The sequence below is a fragment of the Pteropus medius genome, unplaced genomic scaffold, assembly GCF_902729225.1.
Source record: "Pteropus medius unplaced genomic scaffold, Ma_sr-lr_union100, whole genome shotgun sequence".
Taxonomy (NCBI): Eukaryota; Metazoa; Chordata; class Mammalia; order Chiroptera; family Pteropodidae; genus Pteropus; species Pteropus medius.
This window is the reverse complement of record NW_024344378.1, coordinates 55,508,879-55,527,328: the sequence shown is the minus strand read 5'-3', so window position 1 is coordinate 55,527,328 and position 18,450 is coordinate 55,508,879. Positions and strand designations below refer to the sequence as shown.

Sequence of the window (18,450 nt, the reverse complement as noted above, 5' to 3'; positions counted from 1 at the left end):
AGAAGAAAACAAAATTTTCAATGTTTTTCGCTGGGGGAAGAGTTTAGACATAACACAAAAAGCACAACCCATAAAAGAAAAAAAAATCACTAAACTGGACCTCATCAAAATTAAAATATTTTGCTCTGTGAAAGACTCTGAAAAGGATGAAAGACAAGCTACTGGAGGAAAATACTTCCAAAGTGGACAAAGGATTCATTGAGAATATACAAATAACTCAAAATGCAACAGTGGAAAAGTAAACAATCCAATTAGAAAATGGGGGAAAAAAAGACATTTAGAGACATTTCAACAAAGACAGCAAATAAGCACATGAAAAGATGTCACCATAATTAGCCATTAGAGAAATATATATTAAAACCACAATTACACACCTACCAGAAGAGCTAAAATAAAAAACAATGAACACTAAATGCTGGTGAAGATGTAGAGAAAATGGATCACTCATACAATATTAACAAGAATCTAAAATGGCATTGCTGCTCTGGTAAACAGTTTGGCAGATTCTTTAAAAATAAAACATATAGTTATCATATGACCCAGAAATCACATTACTGGGCATTTGACCCAGAGAAATAAAAATTTATATCTATAAACGATCTTCACAATATTCACAGCAGCTTTACTTTTAATAGCCTCAAACTGGAAACTATTAAAATGTCTCTTAACAAATGTGGTTAAACAAACAATGGACTATCCATGTCATGGAATCCCACTCAGCAATAAAAAGGAACAAATCACTGACAGACATAACTACTTGGAAGAATCTCTAGGATGTTATGCTGGGTGTAAAAAAGCCAATCTCAAAAGCTCACACATCATTTACCATTTATATAAAATTCTTGACAATATTATAGATACGGAAAACAGATTAGTGGTTGACAGGAGTTAGGAATGGTAGGGGAAGGAGGGAGTGGTTTTGATTATTAAAAGGCAGCACAAAAGGGAGAACTTTGTAATGGTGTGATAATTCTGTACCTTAAATGTGGTAGTTGTTACATGAATCTACACAAATGATAAAATGGCATAGAACACAACTATGCATATACTAATGTCAATTTCCTGGTTTTGATATTGTGCTATAACTGTATTTAGGTAACCACTGTGATTTGGATATTGGGTGATAGCTACGAAGGATCTTTCTGTACTATTTTTGCAACTTTCTGTAAATCTATAAGTATTTTAAAATAAAAAGTAAAAAAATAAGAGTAAAAATACCATAAGGCACATCAGAGTAATATAGAAAATTATTTGAAATGCTCACTATATTGGTAGGGTCATATTTTCTTTGAGAGACAAAAAAAATATGGTTAAGGATCTTCTCATCTCTATAAATTAAAGACAATTTCCCTGCATATGAAAAGAAGAAAGATTATGTATTCCTTTCAACAGTAAAAAAAAACAAAACAAAAACAAAAATCTGAACTAGCTATAAAATGAGATAAGGCTAACTAAACCATGTGACCAGGCAAGTTCAGAGACACCAGACATCTAAGCAACTCTAAGCAGCAGCACTGAGAAAAAGCATGCATTGGCTCCCCATGATTCCATTTCTACTGGAGGTGTTTCTACCAAAAAAGAGAATTTGTGGGGAAGAGCATACTTAGAAACTTAGAAGATTCAGGATTTGTAAGATGGAAAGAAAGGGTGTGAGACCAGAGTTTGAGCAAAAAGACAACACAAAGAATGAAAAAGTTCCCAGATGAATGAATCTGTTCCAGCAGTGAGTGATGGAATATACTAGCTCCTTAACTGAAGACTGCCAGAAGTCACAGCAGTTTGAAGACAGATTTAAGAGCCAAAACGTCTAGTCCCCATATCTGAAAGACAAGTCTAGCATCCTCTGGTCCATAAACAGGGCCCACTGTCCTGTTATCTCTAGTTTACCCTTTGTTGTCTGCCCATGAATATCATAAACTAAGAATCAGGTAAGGTCTTTGATTTAGTATCAAGCCCTTAGCACTGAAATATAGGATTGAAATATAGAAAAAAACTAGATAAAGTTCGCTGAATGAATGAATGAATAAATGGAGCTATGTTTTAAAAGCTGAAGGAATTTACTAGAATTTTTTTTTTTGGGGGGGGGTCAATTCCTGCCATTTAGTTCAGGTTTAAAGCCTAACCCAATGACCTCCATATAGAGCTGCACTGTCCAATATGATTGCTAGTAGGCACATGGGGGCTATATGAATAGTCTAAGTTAAAAAGTGCTATAAATGTAAAATACACCCCAGATGTTAATGACTTATTACAAAAAACAAAAAACAAAAATTGGAATATAATATCTCAGGATTTTATTTATACTGATTATACATTCAAACGGTACTATTGGGTGAAATAAAATCTTTTATTAAAACTAATTTTGCATATTTCTTTTTACTTAACTTTAGATACTAGAACATTTAAATTATACATGCAGCTCACATTATATTTCGATTTTAGCACTAATCTAGAAGGCAGAACAGTATATAAAATTCTTTCTTAATAGAAGCCATGAAGATCCCTAAGCTTTGGCCAGAAAAGAACCTTTTGCTCCTTTGAATCCACTTTAAATTTTCTGATGACTTTTAAGATGAAGTGGCAGATATGAGATGCATTCTGCTAAAGAAACCACAGTGGTTGTGTATGCAAACAAAAAGTGGTAGGTATGCACCTGAATGGTCATGTGGTACACAATGACGTTCCTTCCAGTCAATGACCCACTGCATATATGACCAGTGATTCCATAAGATTACAATGGAGCTGAAAAATTCCTATCACCTAGCGATGTCACAGCCATCATAAAGTTGGAGCACAATGCATTACCCATGTGTTGGTGGTGATGCTGGTGTAAACAAAACTACTGTGCTGCCAGTCATACAAAAGTATAGCAGATACAATTATGTACTATACATAATGCTTGATAATGATAATAAATGACTATGTTACTGGTTTATGTATTTACTATACTATACTTTTTATTGTTTAATTTTAGTGTGTACTCTTTCTACAAAAAAAAAGTTTAGTACGCCATGTTACACCAGCAGCCTCATACATCTTATGTTTACCACGTCTCTTGATTGCATTATTTTCTCTTGTGCTTGATTTAATTTTGTGTTCTTTGTAGTAACAAGCTGTACAGACTTATAGCCTAGGAGCAATAGGCTATATGCCATATAGCCAAAGTGTGTAGTAGGCTATACCATGTAGGTTTGTGTAAGTGCACTCTTATTTTGTACAATCATGAAACTGCCTAATGATGCATTTCTCAGAATTTATTTCCATCATTAAACAGTATATGACCATATGTCCCATCCAAGGGGAGAACACACTTTTTAGGAAAACTTATATCTGACAAATAGTTTAACCACATGGATAATATTCTAATTATACCTTAAACTGGTGGGGCAAAAAATAAATAAAAATATAAAGGAACAAAAAATAAAAAACCAAGAGTGTCTGGACTAAGAGTTTTAGAGGAAACTCTTCATTTCTCTCAAGTTAACGCCTATAGAGTCCAAGTCTTCACATAAAAAAACATCTCTGTGAACTCTAACTGTAAGGGATAAGACAAGAAGCTATGAGCCAAGTCCTCCAGAACAAATGAAGCTCTTCTCTCAAAGAGCTGCTTTTCTTTAAATCAGCAATGGGAACAGATGAGTTATTTAAATTTACCACTTGAGGTTAGAGGAAGGGGAACTTTTATCTTAGCACTGAAGAGATAAAACTTCCTGATTCATAAAGATTAGTTTACATATTTTTCCCTCTTCTATGACAGCTTAAGAAGCTTCCTGGAAGGGTCTTATTTGTTGCCAAAGGAGTCTGTGGCACTTGGCATTGTAGCACTGAGCTTTCCCAGTGGATGAAGCTCTATTGCTAAAGATTTCTGTCCTCCACCCACTTTCAATCTACGTTTTTACCTAACTTTCCTGCACCTTTCGAGTTCCAATCCTACATATTCAAACTCCTCTACCTTTTGTTATGCCAGAATCTCAAACTCAAGAGATTAAAATATATACCTAAAACCTTCAGCAATTTCCTTCTCTAATAATATCCTTTCTCCAGGTTTTCCTATTTTTATGACTGACTTGCCATCTTCCTCGTCATCCAGGTTTAATAACATATTCATCACCTTCCCTCTCACACCCTTCTCATCCAATCACTTATCAAGATTCTGCCTCGGTGACCTTCTCTCCATCTCCATGAGAGATCAACTATCATAGGTTAGTCCTCATCAACTCTTGCCTAGGCTATTATAATAACCTTCCCTACCTTCCTTCTGTGCTCAATGGGATTAATTCATTCCTGCTGGAATCATGTGCTAAGCGCACACAGAGAAATGGGACACAGCTCCTGCCTCAAGAGACTCAGTTTTTCCTCTCACATTACTTTTCCTGCAGCAAAATATGGTTAAGCCTCCTAGAACCTTCTGGCTACAGAATTAAGTAGAAAGTTCTCAGTTTAACATCTAAGTCTCCATAATGTGATCCAAGTGTAACTCTCCAAATTTCTCTTACTTCACAATATTCTCATGTAATTATTACTTTTACCATCACCAACAACACTAAAACATGACAAAGTACAGTAAGTAATTTGAAAACATAAAGTTAACAATCCAAATGTTAATTTTTTATCTGTACAGAAGAAATCTCATCGGGTTAGTAAAATTTTAGATAATTTATGCCAGATGTATTTCCTTCTGAGAGATAACAAGCAGCCCTTAGTCTCCAGAACTGATCTCATAAACAATCTCACAGAATATCAAGGTTACTCTGAGACCATGATAACATGAAATAACATGAAACAAAACGAAACTGCTTCATAGTTTTGTGTAAGTACAGAATAAAAACAAAGTCATTGTACCATTCACAAAATACCCTAGACTTATCCACTTTCTGATAGCATTTAATCTGAGCAAACCCCTGCTTCCTTAGTCCTTCCCCCTAATCACCCAAGAAAAGCTCAAATCCTATAAAACAGCAGTCCCCAACAGCAGGGCTGCAGACCAGTATGGGTCTGTGGCCAGTGAGGAACCAGGCTAACCAGCAGGAGGTGAGCGGTGGGCAAGGGAATCTTCATTTGTATTTGCAGCCGTTTCCCAGCACCAGCATCACTGCCTCAGCTCCACTTCAGATTACCAGGCATTAGATTCTCATAGGAGCACCAGTCCCTGGTGCCAGAAAGGTTGGAGACCGCTGCTAAAAAGCTTCTTTCTGACACACCTTTTTAAGATGGTTCCTCCTTGGCCACAAGTAATCGACCCAACCTGTTTCACAGGTGTGTTTCTGGTGGGCTTTGGCTGAAGGTTACTGACACTTCACTGTTTTGAATGATGAGGACAGCTACATTTGTTTAGAAATTTTAGGACAGGGTAAAAGAAATAGTATTAGTATTCTTGCTCTATCAGGAATATTAATATAGCTTTTTAAAGGAACCCTCAGAGCTTACTACTTAGTAAAGGGACATTCTTTACTGAAAAAAAAAAATCACTTCAGTTACATTTGACATTTAAGAAATAGTAATTATCTAAAACCCATGTATAAATGTTTTTGTAATAATCTAAGAAAAAGAAAAGTTAGATGTTACAGGAAATAAGGTCTAATAAATTATCACTCTGCTAGCACAGACTAAAAGGGGAACAACTTGTTACCTCTTTTATTATCTCTTAGGGAAGCTAATTAATTTCTTCTGAAAGACTGATTTGATCATGATGCTTCTTAGAAAGCTAACAAGATCATCTATGTCTCAGTGACGGCTGTCTAATATTAAATCCCAAGAGTAAAACCTTGCTATGTCCTGCCTGAACTCTTGATGTACAAGTCAGTAAGTTCAACTGCAATTACACAAATGAAATGGATCTCAGTAGTAGAAAACTTTGGTGGTATACTTGTGTTTTCTAATTGTACTGCAAAAAAACTGCTTATTTAAATGGTTTCAAAAATGCCTTCTACAGTTCTGGTATTTGGTATTTGAGGATACAGATTTAGATACTCTTAAATTCATGACCAGATAAATCAAATGCTGTAATATCCACATTTAATTTGTTCCTAACTTTGCAAAACAATTCTATTTCTGTTATTGGGTTTTAGTTTTATCTATGAAAGTTATAGTACTATTCTTTATAGAAATCAGTGTAAAAGACACACGTAATAGAATTCTTGAACTATTTTCAGAAATACATGTATCCTAGAATATAATGTTTCAGCAACACAGATGGCTCACTGAAACATAGGCTGTATTCAATGGTCAATGTGTAATACTCACTAAACATTGAACAATTAAAAATAATTGTATGACCACATCATAAACATTACTTGTTTAAATACCAAAGTATGTGTGTATGAACTTAAAATACTTCTAGTGGCACATTTTAAATAAAAGTAATAGTGAAAATAAAAACAAACAAACAAACAAACAAATAAATAGAAAGACCTTGGCAAAGAAATAAATCCCTTAATTCTCTCTGGAAATATATATATGAATAGTAATGTAACACTCTCCAATTAGGAGAAAATGGCACATCTAAACTTAAAATCAGGACATTAATCTCATGTAAAAATTAACGAATAATACTGCCCACTTCTAAAACATGGTATAAAAGAGAGCACTCTTAAGACAAATCTTTAGGTTATATTGTTCCTTACATTTAACATTTCATCTTATCTCCCAGGGGGGAAAAAAGAGAGAGAGGGAAGCGGGCAGTGAGGGAGGAAGGGAGAGGAAGAGGGAGAGGGAGAGAGAGAGGGAGAGAGAGAGAAGGAGAAGGAGAGAGAGAAAAGAAACAAACAGAGTTCTTTGCTACTACACATACTGATTGCTAAGTAAACTCTTCTTCCTTTGGGAATTATAAACAGTTGATATGGTCTTTGTGATAAGTCTATGATAAAGTTTTCCGATTTTATCTTTTCTATTTTATAAATGGTTATAACAGGAACATACTTGACTATGATATTTTGAAATTAATGCATAATCCATTAAATCTGAGGCATGAGAACCTAATTCTAAGCACAAAGGGTTGCTGATAATGCTGACCATATTCCAATTGCTGAATTTATATAGATTACATGCATATCTCTTTAAATATGCTATAAAATGGATTAAGCTTTGCTTCAGTACTAGTATTAATTCCAACAGAGCATTTTAAAATTTATATAAAATCGTATTTCCTTACCCCTTTGCTATCTATAATAGAGTTAGTTCTTGAAATGAGAGAAAACTAGCATCAGATCAAATTGTGCAAATTTTGAGTTTTAACTGGTAGGCAGCTTTCTCACTGATACTGATATGACAGTGTTTATTCTTGCACCCAATCTTCAGAGTAATGCAGGCCATGCCATTAAATGATAGGACAAGTGGGTCCTTTGGGTCCTTCTGGCAATACCTTCTTTAAGATTCAAGAGGATAAATGATCAGAGATTTGACGGTGTGAGTCTAGAAATGTTTTTTAATTTTTTGGTTTAAATTAAAGATATCCAAACAAATGCTCTATAAAAAGTATATATCATGAAAATTTAGAATTTATGTGCGAACTATTTAAATCTTCAAATATTGATGTTAAATGTTTATAAGACTATGCTTATGCTATCTTTATAATAAAGTTTCATGAGTTTAAATATTTAAAATGAATGTAGATTTTTCACATAATCATCAACTCCCTGCAGTATTCCTAGTCTCTTCAACTATTTTTGTATGAATAATTAGGCACCTGCCACATTGTTATTCTTCTTTCCATGTTATCTGTTTCACCATTTTACCGGGATAGTCTATCCCTCAAATGAGAATATTAGTCAGAAGCAGATTTATCCACTCTCCTCTGACTGTACCATCTTTTCATTCAGCTCATTCTTACTTCTTTTCCCTCTTTTTCCCTTCTACCTAAATTTGACCTGCATTTTCTTCATTTCTCTTCATTTCTTCTAAACACTGCCTTAACTGACTTCCCCTTTACTTACTGTTTTAGGTGGCTTTCTTATATCCATCTAAGTAGACATCATTAGCCCTAAAGCCGTGTTGTCCAATATGGTATTCACTAGCCATATGTGGCTATATACATTTAAATTAATTAAGTAAAATTAAAAATTCTCTTTTGCAGTCATACTAATCACATTTTCAAGTATTTAATAGTCACATGTAGCTTGTGGCTACTGCACTGGACAGCACAAAAAGTTCTGTGAGAGAGTGTTACTGTAGACAAGCCTCTCATTCTCAATTCTGGAACAGTCTTATATCTCTTTTCTTTTCATAATGCATGGCCCTAGGCAGTTTACTGCACTACGTTATTCCTTTCCCAAGCAAAACGTAGCCTCGCATACCCCTTATTTTAAAAGTAACAGGTTCTTCATATTTGTGCTCAATATTAGAAATACAGTTCTTGAACACAAACTATACTTTAAAAGTGTCCTGTAATATGTCTACGGCATGTCTTAGGCAGCTCTCTATAGCAGCAGACACCTCTGTCATACCCTAAATTAACAGCACCCAGCAGGTGATTAACTACTATTCCTTTGCTAGGGTTCAATTTCACAAATAACATCCAAACTAAACCCAAAACGGTTTGAATCTCTATCAGTAAAGCTACAATACCAAAAGTACCTGTAGCATGAAAGCCAAACATTACTACAGGCAGAAAGACACTCGCAGAATTCTAAGGATCAAAATATATCAGGAATATATAGAAGCTGAGGTTGGATATATGATAAAAAGAGCCTAATAAAATGGTTCCTGGACAAGGAAGAGGAAGGTCAGAATTTGTAAGGTAAGAAAACATTACAAAACAGGAACAGTCATAACCCAAATAGTTGGGAGTGGCCTCTCAGTACCACCTGAAGTGATGATGTTGGGGATCAAGGGGAACCATTCTGGCTAAGATGTTCTGCCCTGTCAGGGCAGCAGGCATTTCTCTTTTGTACAGGTAAATATTGTAGGCTCTTATAACCTGATGATATCAAGCACTTGAATCATTCAATTTACATCATGCCCATTCAGCAATTTTCTGATCATAACTTAGCTAGTGGTAGTATAAAGTGTATAATTCTTTCAGAAAACAAAATGTGGTAATGTATTTCAAGAACTTTAGGAAAAAAACATACACTAAGGGAATTCATTTTTTATTAAAAATAATGCATTCTTTCCATCTAGGTTTAGCAAAAAAACACAAAATAGTAATAGTAGCAACTACCGCCACCACCTACCCAGCATGTACAACAAAATTCTATCTAGAAAGATATGACGGTAAATTCTGTACAAACATATATATGGACATTACAAAAAAAAATGTGGAAGACCATATATGAAATGTTAACAATGGTTGTCAGTGGTTAGTATGATTTAAATAACTTAAAATATTCTTAAATTGTTTTGCTTCTTTGCTTTTGCTATAGAATGGATGCAGTTACTTCTTGATAAAAAGGGACTTTAGTGTGTTTCTCTTTTAAGCATATATATTTTCTGGTTTATGTTATTCATAAAGTCTCGGCATTATACATTTTTTCATTTCCGTAAGAGGTGTTAATTTTATAATTCTTTCTATTGAGAAAATTACTTATGCAATCTACTGTGTCCATAGATTTCTTCATAGTAACACTGGATTGAACCTAACTTGGTTGTGGAGAATTTCTATTTTCTACTCATACTGATACTATGCCTTTTCAACCATAAATACTTTCTCCCAGGAATTTTAAATCCCACAGATATGTGCTGTGGATTATCACAATGGACTACTAAAATCTACCACATAGCAAAAACCTGGGCAGCTGTTTCTCTCTTTGGGAAAAAAGTCCTTTTCATGACTTCTCACTGAGATCAAGCCTCTGTCCTCCATTCTCAGAGCTCTAATTCTGTTGTTCTCTCTATTCCTTCTACTCATCTTACCTCCTACTGCCGCTCCAAAGGGAGGCAGCTAGGATGTTACCTACAAATTAGAAAATCTGGCTTCTGGTATAAGACTGCTGTATATAAGTTGCTTAAGTACTTTCACAAGTCACTTCTTAGTCTTAGCTTTTTCACATGTAGGAAAAAAGTGAGATTAATATAATTTAGGCACACCTGAGTTTCTCTAAGTATCCTGAGAGCTGGGACTGTATGTATCTTTTTCATGTTTACACTCTCAGATTAAGACAGTGCCTGGAACAGAGTAGGCACACAAATATCTGTGAATGAGTAAGTGAATATCTGCTTTTCTTCCTTTTTCCTGTTCTATTACTTATTTCCATCTTCTCATTTCCTGTTGGTTCTTTACTTTAAAATTATTTGGACAAATTTATGAAAACTTTTATTGGGCTCAACACACTCAAATGTTCATTGCTCTGTTTCTGCTGGCGGTCTACCGTTCTCCTTCTTCTGACAGGTTCTGACTGAGATGTCTACATTATTATTATTTTTTTCATATTTCCACATCCTAAATGGCTGCCAACAAGTACTATAGGCAGTATCTCTCTCACTTCACCATCCTTCTCTGACTTCCATTGCAACCAGATTTCTTTCTCCAATTCCAGGAAACGTTCAGAGGAAATATTTCCATATGTCTCACAAATCTCAAATAGTTGAGGTAGATTCTACAATCCGCAACTATGAGAGTGTCAAGAAGGGCATTTAAATGTCCCAAGATACTACAGGGAATGGTGAAGAACATTATAAACTCAGATTATAACTTTCAATCTTCCCAAAGGCTTAGCCAAATCAAAAAAATTTACACTAAATTTGGGGATTTTTTAATAAAACATGTTTTGATTCCCCAAGTCACCACCTAACAAACTAGATGTTGCCAAAGAAGGGTCTCACTGGATATCCCCACCTCATTACTAAAACGTCTTGTTTAAATATGTTGGGTTCCTGATCAAAAAAGAACATGTAAAGTCAAGTGTAACTTCTTAAGAGAAAAGAAAATCTTTGTTATAGTGAATAGTTTCCAAAATAATTTAATATTTTCAATGAATCCAACAAAGTCCAAAGAACATAAAAATCAGAGCGTAAACTCAATATTTAATGTTAATATTTAACATTTAATTAAATAAATGTGTGACAATTTCTTTAAATAAATACAACTTAGTAAAATGACTTTACTAGTAATTCCTAGATAAAATTTTGAATTCCACCTTTAAATGAACTTTAACACTAACTTCAACTATTTCCCTAAATATATGTCTGTGTTCCAGCCAAAATAATATGTACTTATTATTACCCAACTGTATCTTCCTACCTTTTTGCCTTTAATTGCATTGTTCCTTTTGCCAAGGATATTTCTCCCATTCCAACCTGCAAAGCCTCTCTCAGTTCTTCAAGGCTCCTCAGTATACTTTTGAGGAATGGAACCGTGGACTAACAGTCAGCAGTCTGAAGTTAATAATACTATTTCAGCCACTGATTAATTATGGAAACTTTAATATGCCATTTAATCTCCCTGGCTTTTGTTTCCTTATCTATAAAACAAAGGTACTGAGCCAGGTGATTCCTATAATAAAAAATAACAAGGAAGCCTAAAGTCTGAGTTTGTTAGGAGTGCTAGGTTGAAAATTTGACCTTCACTTCACTAAGATCAGAGTAAAACTAACTCAAGAACATTTTAAGAAATGTCTCGGGGTGTTCTACAGCACCATTTACTTTTGTCTGGTGAGCAGGCTTACTAATAGCCAGTCTCCAGAAAAGTGAAGTTGAGAGAGCCAGAGATGGTATAAAGGAGGGGTCCCCAACCACTGGTCCACAGCCTGTTAGGAACCAGGCTGCACAGTGGGAGGTGAGAGAAGGGTGAGCAAGCAAAGCTTCATCTGTATTTGCAGCTGCTCTCCAGCACTAGCATCACCGCCTCGGCTCCACTTCAGATCATCAGGCATTAGATTCTCATAGGAGCACCGGTTCCTGGTGCCAAAAAAGCTGGGAACTTCTAGTAAAGACTCTTAGAAGGATGGCAAAATGGAACTGCTAACACTTAATGAAATCATCTACCTACTTAGTAATAATGTCAGAATGCACAAATATCCCTGTAAGGAAACTGGAGAAACTTGGAAAGCCCAAACCTCCATCTAGATACAAGAGGCACGCTCTCTCATTTTGCAATTATTTCCAAATAGATAAGTTTCCACATCCTTTGACTTTAAAGAAATATTACTTCATGTCTTTTGCTTTCTAAGATACAAACACTACCGTCACCTTCTTCACCAAGCTCCTTGATTCTTCCAACTAGACTTTTCCAATCTTTGAACCTTACAGAACTTTCTAAATTTTATATCACATCACCAGTACCTTTAATAAGCACTTGTTAATGGAGGAACCCTTATTCATCTATGTATTTCCTTCCCCAATTCTCCACTTCTACTTCAGAAGCCTAATAACTAAAGGCTCGCCAAACCTTTGTTGATTAAATTAATTATTACCATCATATTTATACAGAGCACACAGAAAATTACTTATTAGATAAAAAGAAATAAGTATTTCATAAAATGTAGAGGCCCATACCTAAGTTTTAAAAGCTAGATTGTTGATTACTATAGTTCTATGTTCATTTGTGTTACTAGGATTCCACTGCTAAAATGAAGCAAAGGGTGAGTCAAGGCTGGCTTATTCAGCATTCCCTTAACAAGAAATACCTATTACTTGGCACTATACAATAGGATAATGACTGATAGCCATATGATGGTTCTCTGGCTCTGGCACATCTTGAACTGAGTTCAGAAAAACTCAGATTAAAGCATGGTCAGTGTATTTTAGCACTAAATATGTTTTGAAATACAACATTTTTGAAAAACAACAAAAAAGTACGGACTGCATGGCTACTTTCTACTGTTTAAAATAAACCATTCCCTAACTGTGACTAAAACATAACTTTTACTGTCTATATCCTAATGCATTTATACTTCCAAACAGTGCTAACATTTATTTGAATAATCATAATAGAATATATTTGAAAAGTTTCAACCAAAAAAAGAATACACTGAATCATTTACTTTCAAAGAGTCACATGTTGCTAAAGAGAGGAGATTGCATTTTGGGCTTCTGTTTCTTTTAGGGCATGGAGAAATAATACTCCCATAAACACATCTGATGAGCGGAGACTAGACACTCAAACAAAATGGGTTACAGTGTGCAGAATGGAAAAGCTATTAAATGCACATTCATTTTTATAAGACATAAAAGGGAAGCTTTAGAAATCACATAAACACCTAAGAGACAATAAAAAACAACTTACTTAAAAAAATTAATAGCCATAACAGATTCAAATTATTAGAGATTAGAGTAAAAAGAATGGAATAAAACATCAATATAGTATATAACAAGAGGAGAGATTAAGGGCCTATGCTACTTACAGGAATTCTTCTCCATGGTGTTTGGGTATATTTATCGGCATATGTGCATTTTTCCTCTTTAGATTTTTGGTGGCAGTTACACCGAGTTGCCTGAACAAAAACACAAACTTTCACATTGGTGTAATTCTTCATACACTTGAACATATATAAACAAAGTAGTTAGGGTCTCTCTTATGGGTAAAAACAAAACAAAAAAACAAACAAACAAACAAAAAAGGGCAAACATCAAGGTCTATTGAGTAGTCTCCCATTTTATTTAGAGATTGGGTTATGAAGCCAGAAAGGCTGAAATTTTGCATAGTCAAAATTACCTTTGACAATCTCTTATGTTATCCATAAAACACACTACCTATGATTTTATGCATATAAATATATACAGTAGTGTGGATGTAGAACATATACAGCAATACATGGTATATATGGAATACAACTGCAAAATTTTAAGTATTTCCCTAAATTATTATGGTACTACAGTCATTGAAACACAGTTTCTTAAATTCATTTTTGATAGGACTATACTGGATATTAAGTACCACTAGTCCACAAGAAAGACTGTCTCTTCACATGTCCAGTGCTTATAAGCTCTTTTAATGATGTGTTGACTTCAACAGACTGGAATATTTTGAAGGATCTCTGCCCTTTGACAAGATTCATCTGAGCATCTCAGTTCACAAATGAATTCTCTACACAATTCTACTCAAAGCATACTCATTCAGTTAATTACACAGCACAAAATAATGTACCTATTATGTAAACTTCAGTCTCTCAAATAAATATAATTTTTTTTAAAAAAGTGAAAAGACTGATAAAGAGAATTTCTCCTTAGTGTAAATCTGGAACAGAACCATATTATTTGTTAAACAACCCCAAGAGAGGTAAATATACTTTCTTAGAGGAAACTTATAAAACAAATTCTTGATGACTGCATCACGATAAAATTATAAGTTTCCACTTTAAAAATATTTACCAATATTCAATATCTTAATTGCAACTAGATCATTCCAAGTTACATATACAAAATAAAATCTAATTAAAACCCCAAATCTCTGTAGTACTATTTCCCATTCTGAAGAAATGGAACAGTTGTTGAAATAAAATTCAATATGCAGGTGACCCTTGAACAATGCAGGCTTTAGGTGCACAGCTGAAAATCTGCGTATAACTTCTGACTCCCCCCAAAACTTAATAGTCTACTGTTGACTAGAAGCCTTAATAATAACATAGTCGATTAACACATATTTTGTAGGTTATATGTATTATAGACTGTATTTTTACAATAAAGTAAGTTAGAGAAAAGAAAATGTTATTAAGAATATCATAAAGAAGAGAAAATACATTTACAATTCTGTATGTACTTATTTTTAAAGCCTGCATGTCAGTGGACCCACACAGTTCAAACCCATGTTGTTCAAGAGTCAAATGAGAGTCTCTTGGAATGCACTATAATAGAACTTAACTTTTAACACATACAGGAAGTATGTAAAGAAAAGATAAAACATTTATCTTAATGCAAGAACATTATTTATTCTATCTTGACTACTGTAGTTCCAAAAATAACTTCCTTTTTGTGTCTATGTGCAATCTATGAAGGGTAAGATTTGGTAAATAATTGAATTTTCATACTTTGGATAACCTAGTTTTTGGTGATATGCTTTCGACTGTCAACAAAGATTTTCCTTGGCCTGTTGGTATTTTTATGCCATTATATTCTTGTTATCTTGGCCTTTTATATTATTACAAACTATATTATAATTAACCTCAAGACAATGCACATTTTGTTATGATATGGAACTAACATCTGAAATTGTACCAATTATAAAATTACAAAGATTCTGCTCTGAGGGATCACCCATCATTATCCATGGGGAAGAATTATTTTCTTAGAATAGCTTTCATTCTAACAGACAGCTGAACAGTTACCTAAGTCTGATACCCAGTTTCATTCACTCTCAGAGAGAAAAAATGCCCTGTTCTTAACTCATCAGTACTCATTCTTTAAATATACATGAAGAAAAGATATATACCTTTTACCAATAAAATGAATGTAAATTGGTGAATTTCCAAAGCCCAAAATCAATACCACCAAAAATGGATGGACAAAGATTTTCTTTTCACCTTGAATACTTACTACTTAGACTGACTTTTAGAGAGTATATCATCTAAGGTAATACAACAAAGCAACTCTAAAAGCGAAAAATAAAGTCAAATTTCAATTCTGATTATAGTTTACTAAAAAATATGTATTTTCCAATTTAAGAAACCTCCACTTTACATACTACACTATAATACTTACAAGCTGATGTTCTAACAGTTGGATTTTTTCATCTTTTTTCTTTATTTCCTCTTTAAGTTGTTTTATTTCATTTAACAGATCTTCATTCTGAAATATTTTTAAAAAATTTAACATGAAGCATTTAACTGTAAAAATACCTAATGAAGAATGTTAAATCAGTGATGAAAACTAAACAATGAACGATTTATTTAAGAGAAAAATTCTTAAATATGCCAGCTATTAACCTATAAAAACAACCCATTTTGGTCTTCTCTGAATTTATAGTCTAATGGAGTCTGACGTGTAAACGATGAACAATAACAGCAGCAACACCTAACATTTATTGAGTACTTAGCAAGTGCCAAAAACTTTTAGGTATCTAAGCATTTGATCCTGACTATAATCCCAAGGTAGGTACTATTATCCCCATTTTACAGATAAAAAAACTAGGACATAGGCCACACAGGAAAATAAATTGCATACAAAACAGTAAGTCCAGCCAGATTTCAAGGGATGTACAAGAATTGCCTGTCATTGAAAATGAAGAGCACAACAAGTAGAGGGAACAGAGTAATTAAAGGAAGAGTCATTTTATGGCTGGTTCAGAAATTAGCAGAAAGATAAATGTGCTTGAAGGGTAACATGGAAGATAATTTTTCATGAGTCACTTTACTGAGAACTGCCTGAATCAAAGAGAAAATATCCTGTCAAATTTAATCTATAAGAAATTCCTAATAGTATTAAATGGAAGCCTACTATAAATTAAGCAGGAACCCAGTTATATTTCCAACTTTAAAGTATCATCACTCTACAGTTAGCACATTTTTGTTTTGTTTTATGAATAGGCATTTTTATTTAAGAGAGAACAGTAAAGTCCAATAAACATAAGATGATGAACATCATTTCAATCAAGAAATACAAATACACAACTAAATGATATTTTCTGCCTACCAGAATAAGAATTTTAAAGTATGAAATATAAGTCTTGTGAGGATATATAGTAAAGGAAACTCTTTTACATTGCTGGTGTGAATTTAAATTCATATAACCACCAAGGAAAATATTTTTGTGTTATTTATGAGTTAAATATGAGCTCACCTAGGTATATAGTCTAGTTTAGAGAAATTCTTGCCCACGAGCACATTTTGTTTACTACTATTCAATTATCTAGAAATATATACTAGGGAAGTAGTAAAAGCAAGGAAATTAGAATATATATATAAATGTTATCTTTCCACTGAGAAAAATATTTAAGCAAATAATTATGTGTCATTACTGAGCAAAGTATGCCAACTCCTTCAGATATGTTGAGATCAAAAAAAAAAAATTGCCGACTCTCTAAGAACAGTTCAGAAACAGATGTTATACAACAAGGTTAACATTAAATAAGCATCACAAACAATGGGAAAGCAAAGATTTTTTTTTAATGCTGTTATACATACTGCAATCGGGAAAGGCTGTTTATTATATATAAAAATTATTTCCAGTTGAATTTAAAGAGTTCAAGAACTCTGAAAATTCATAAATCAAGACCAAAAAAGACAGACTGTAGATAATAAAGGATACGTTTTTAAGCTATGTCACAAATGAAGCTATTAGGAAATGATAAATATATTTAATTACATAAAATTTTAAAGCATCTACACAATTAACATTAAAGTTAAAAGCTGGTGAAAACCTAAGCAAACATGACAAAGGATTTCTACTTCAACTATATTAAGAACCTGTTCTAAAATATAAGATCATTTTCTAGGCCCCAAAAGACAAACAGCCAATTCTCACAAATATATATATAATTGGAAAAAATGGTCTATTGGACTTGTTGAAGAAATGTAAATTAAAGTATTGAAGGTATGATTTTACAGGTATTAAATTTGGGGGAGAAATACTCGGTGTGATTAACAAGATTGGAAGAAAAAAAATTCTTCATTATCAGACACCACAACTGATCTTTCTGGACAAACATATGGCTATATACATGAGTCATAAAAATACTTGCAGTCTTTGATTCAGTTATCTGCTCCTAGGAATCTATGCCAAAGATACAATCCTAAGTATGAGAAAACCTACAGCAATGTATTATCTACAAGTTTACAAATTTGTAACTGTCCTATAATGGAACAACTGAAATACAATGTAGCAACTTGATGGAATTCTATATAAAATTATCATTCAGTCACTGCTAGGTTCTGCCACTGTTGGAGGAAATCAAAATACAATGTAGTAATAACATGAATAGCCAACATGTATGTAATGCTTATTTTATGACAGGCACTGTTCTAAGGATTTTAGACATGAAGATAAGCAAAGGAGAATACAACAGGGAATGAGTAAGTCCAGGGAGTCTTAAAGAATAAGAAAAAAGTTCAGAAGACACACAAGTGTGGCAGGCTTTGGATTTTAGGGTAAGGGATTCTAAGTATACAGAGACAAGGACAAACACAGCACATTTGGAGAACTACGAGCAATGTGTTTAATAACTAGGCAAAGGCCTGATCACAGAGTACTGTGAAAATTAAGCATGGCCTAAAGCCAGGGAGCGACAGATGAATCTGCATTTGATATGACTTTGACAGCTGTTTGGAAAACAAATTTGACAACAACAACAAAACTAGGCTATGGACCTCATTATCAAGATGTAATATTCCAGATGAAAGCAGGAGCCTGACTCAAGGAGTGATAATAGGAGGAGAGAAGGAAGAAGAGAAGAATCAAAATTAGGAGACAGAAAAGGGCACAGAGGAGCAAAGAGTGATATCTATATTTTAGCTTGGGAGATACGGTGAATGGCTGTGCCACCACAGAACTGAAAATAAAGGAGAAGTATGTCCAAAAAGGAATATTTGTGAGTACCTGTGGGTGGGACATACAGTGGAAATCCAGGTGGCAACTGGATTGCCA

At 33.8% G+C, this 18,450-nt stretch overlaps 1 protein-coding gene across 15 annotated transcripts in view; it reads right to left on the bottom strand.

The window, feature by feature from the left end:
- Positions 1-18,450, bottom strand: part of CCSER2 (coiled-coil serine rich protein 2) — a 169,624-nt gene that overhangs the window by 26,896 nt on the left and 124,278 nt on the right. For all 15 annotated transcript variants that reach the window (XR_005654806.1, XR_005654805.1, XM_039872272.1 and 12 more), the window contains 2 exons: positions 15,571-15,657; positions 13,278-13,367 (listed from right to left, as the gene is read on the bottom strand). Coding sequence is in view for 13 of the 15 variants with exons in the window: in XM_039872272.1 (XP_039728206.1) it covers positions 13,278-13,367; positions 15,571-15,657 (177 nt within the window). In the remaining 2 variants the exon portion in view is untranslated. The remainder of the gene's footprint in view (positions 1-13,277; positions 13,368-15,570; positions 15,658-18,450) is intronic.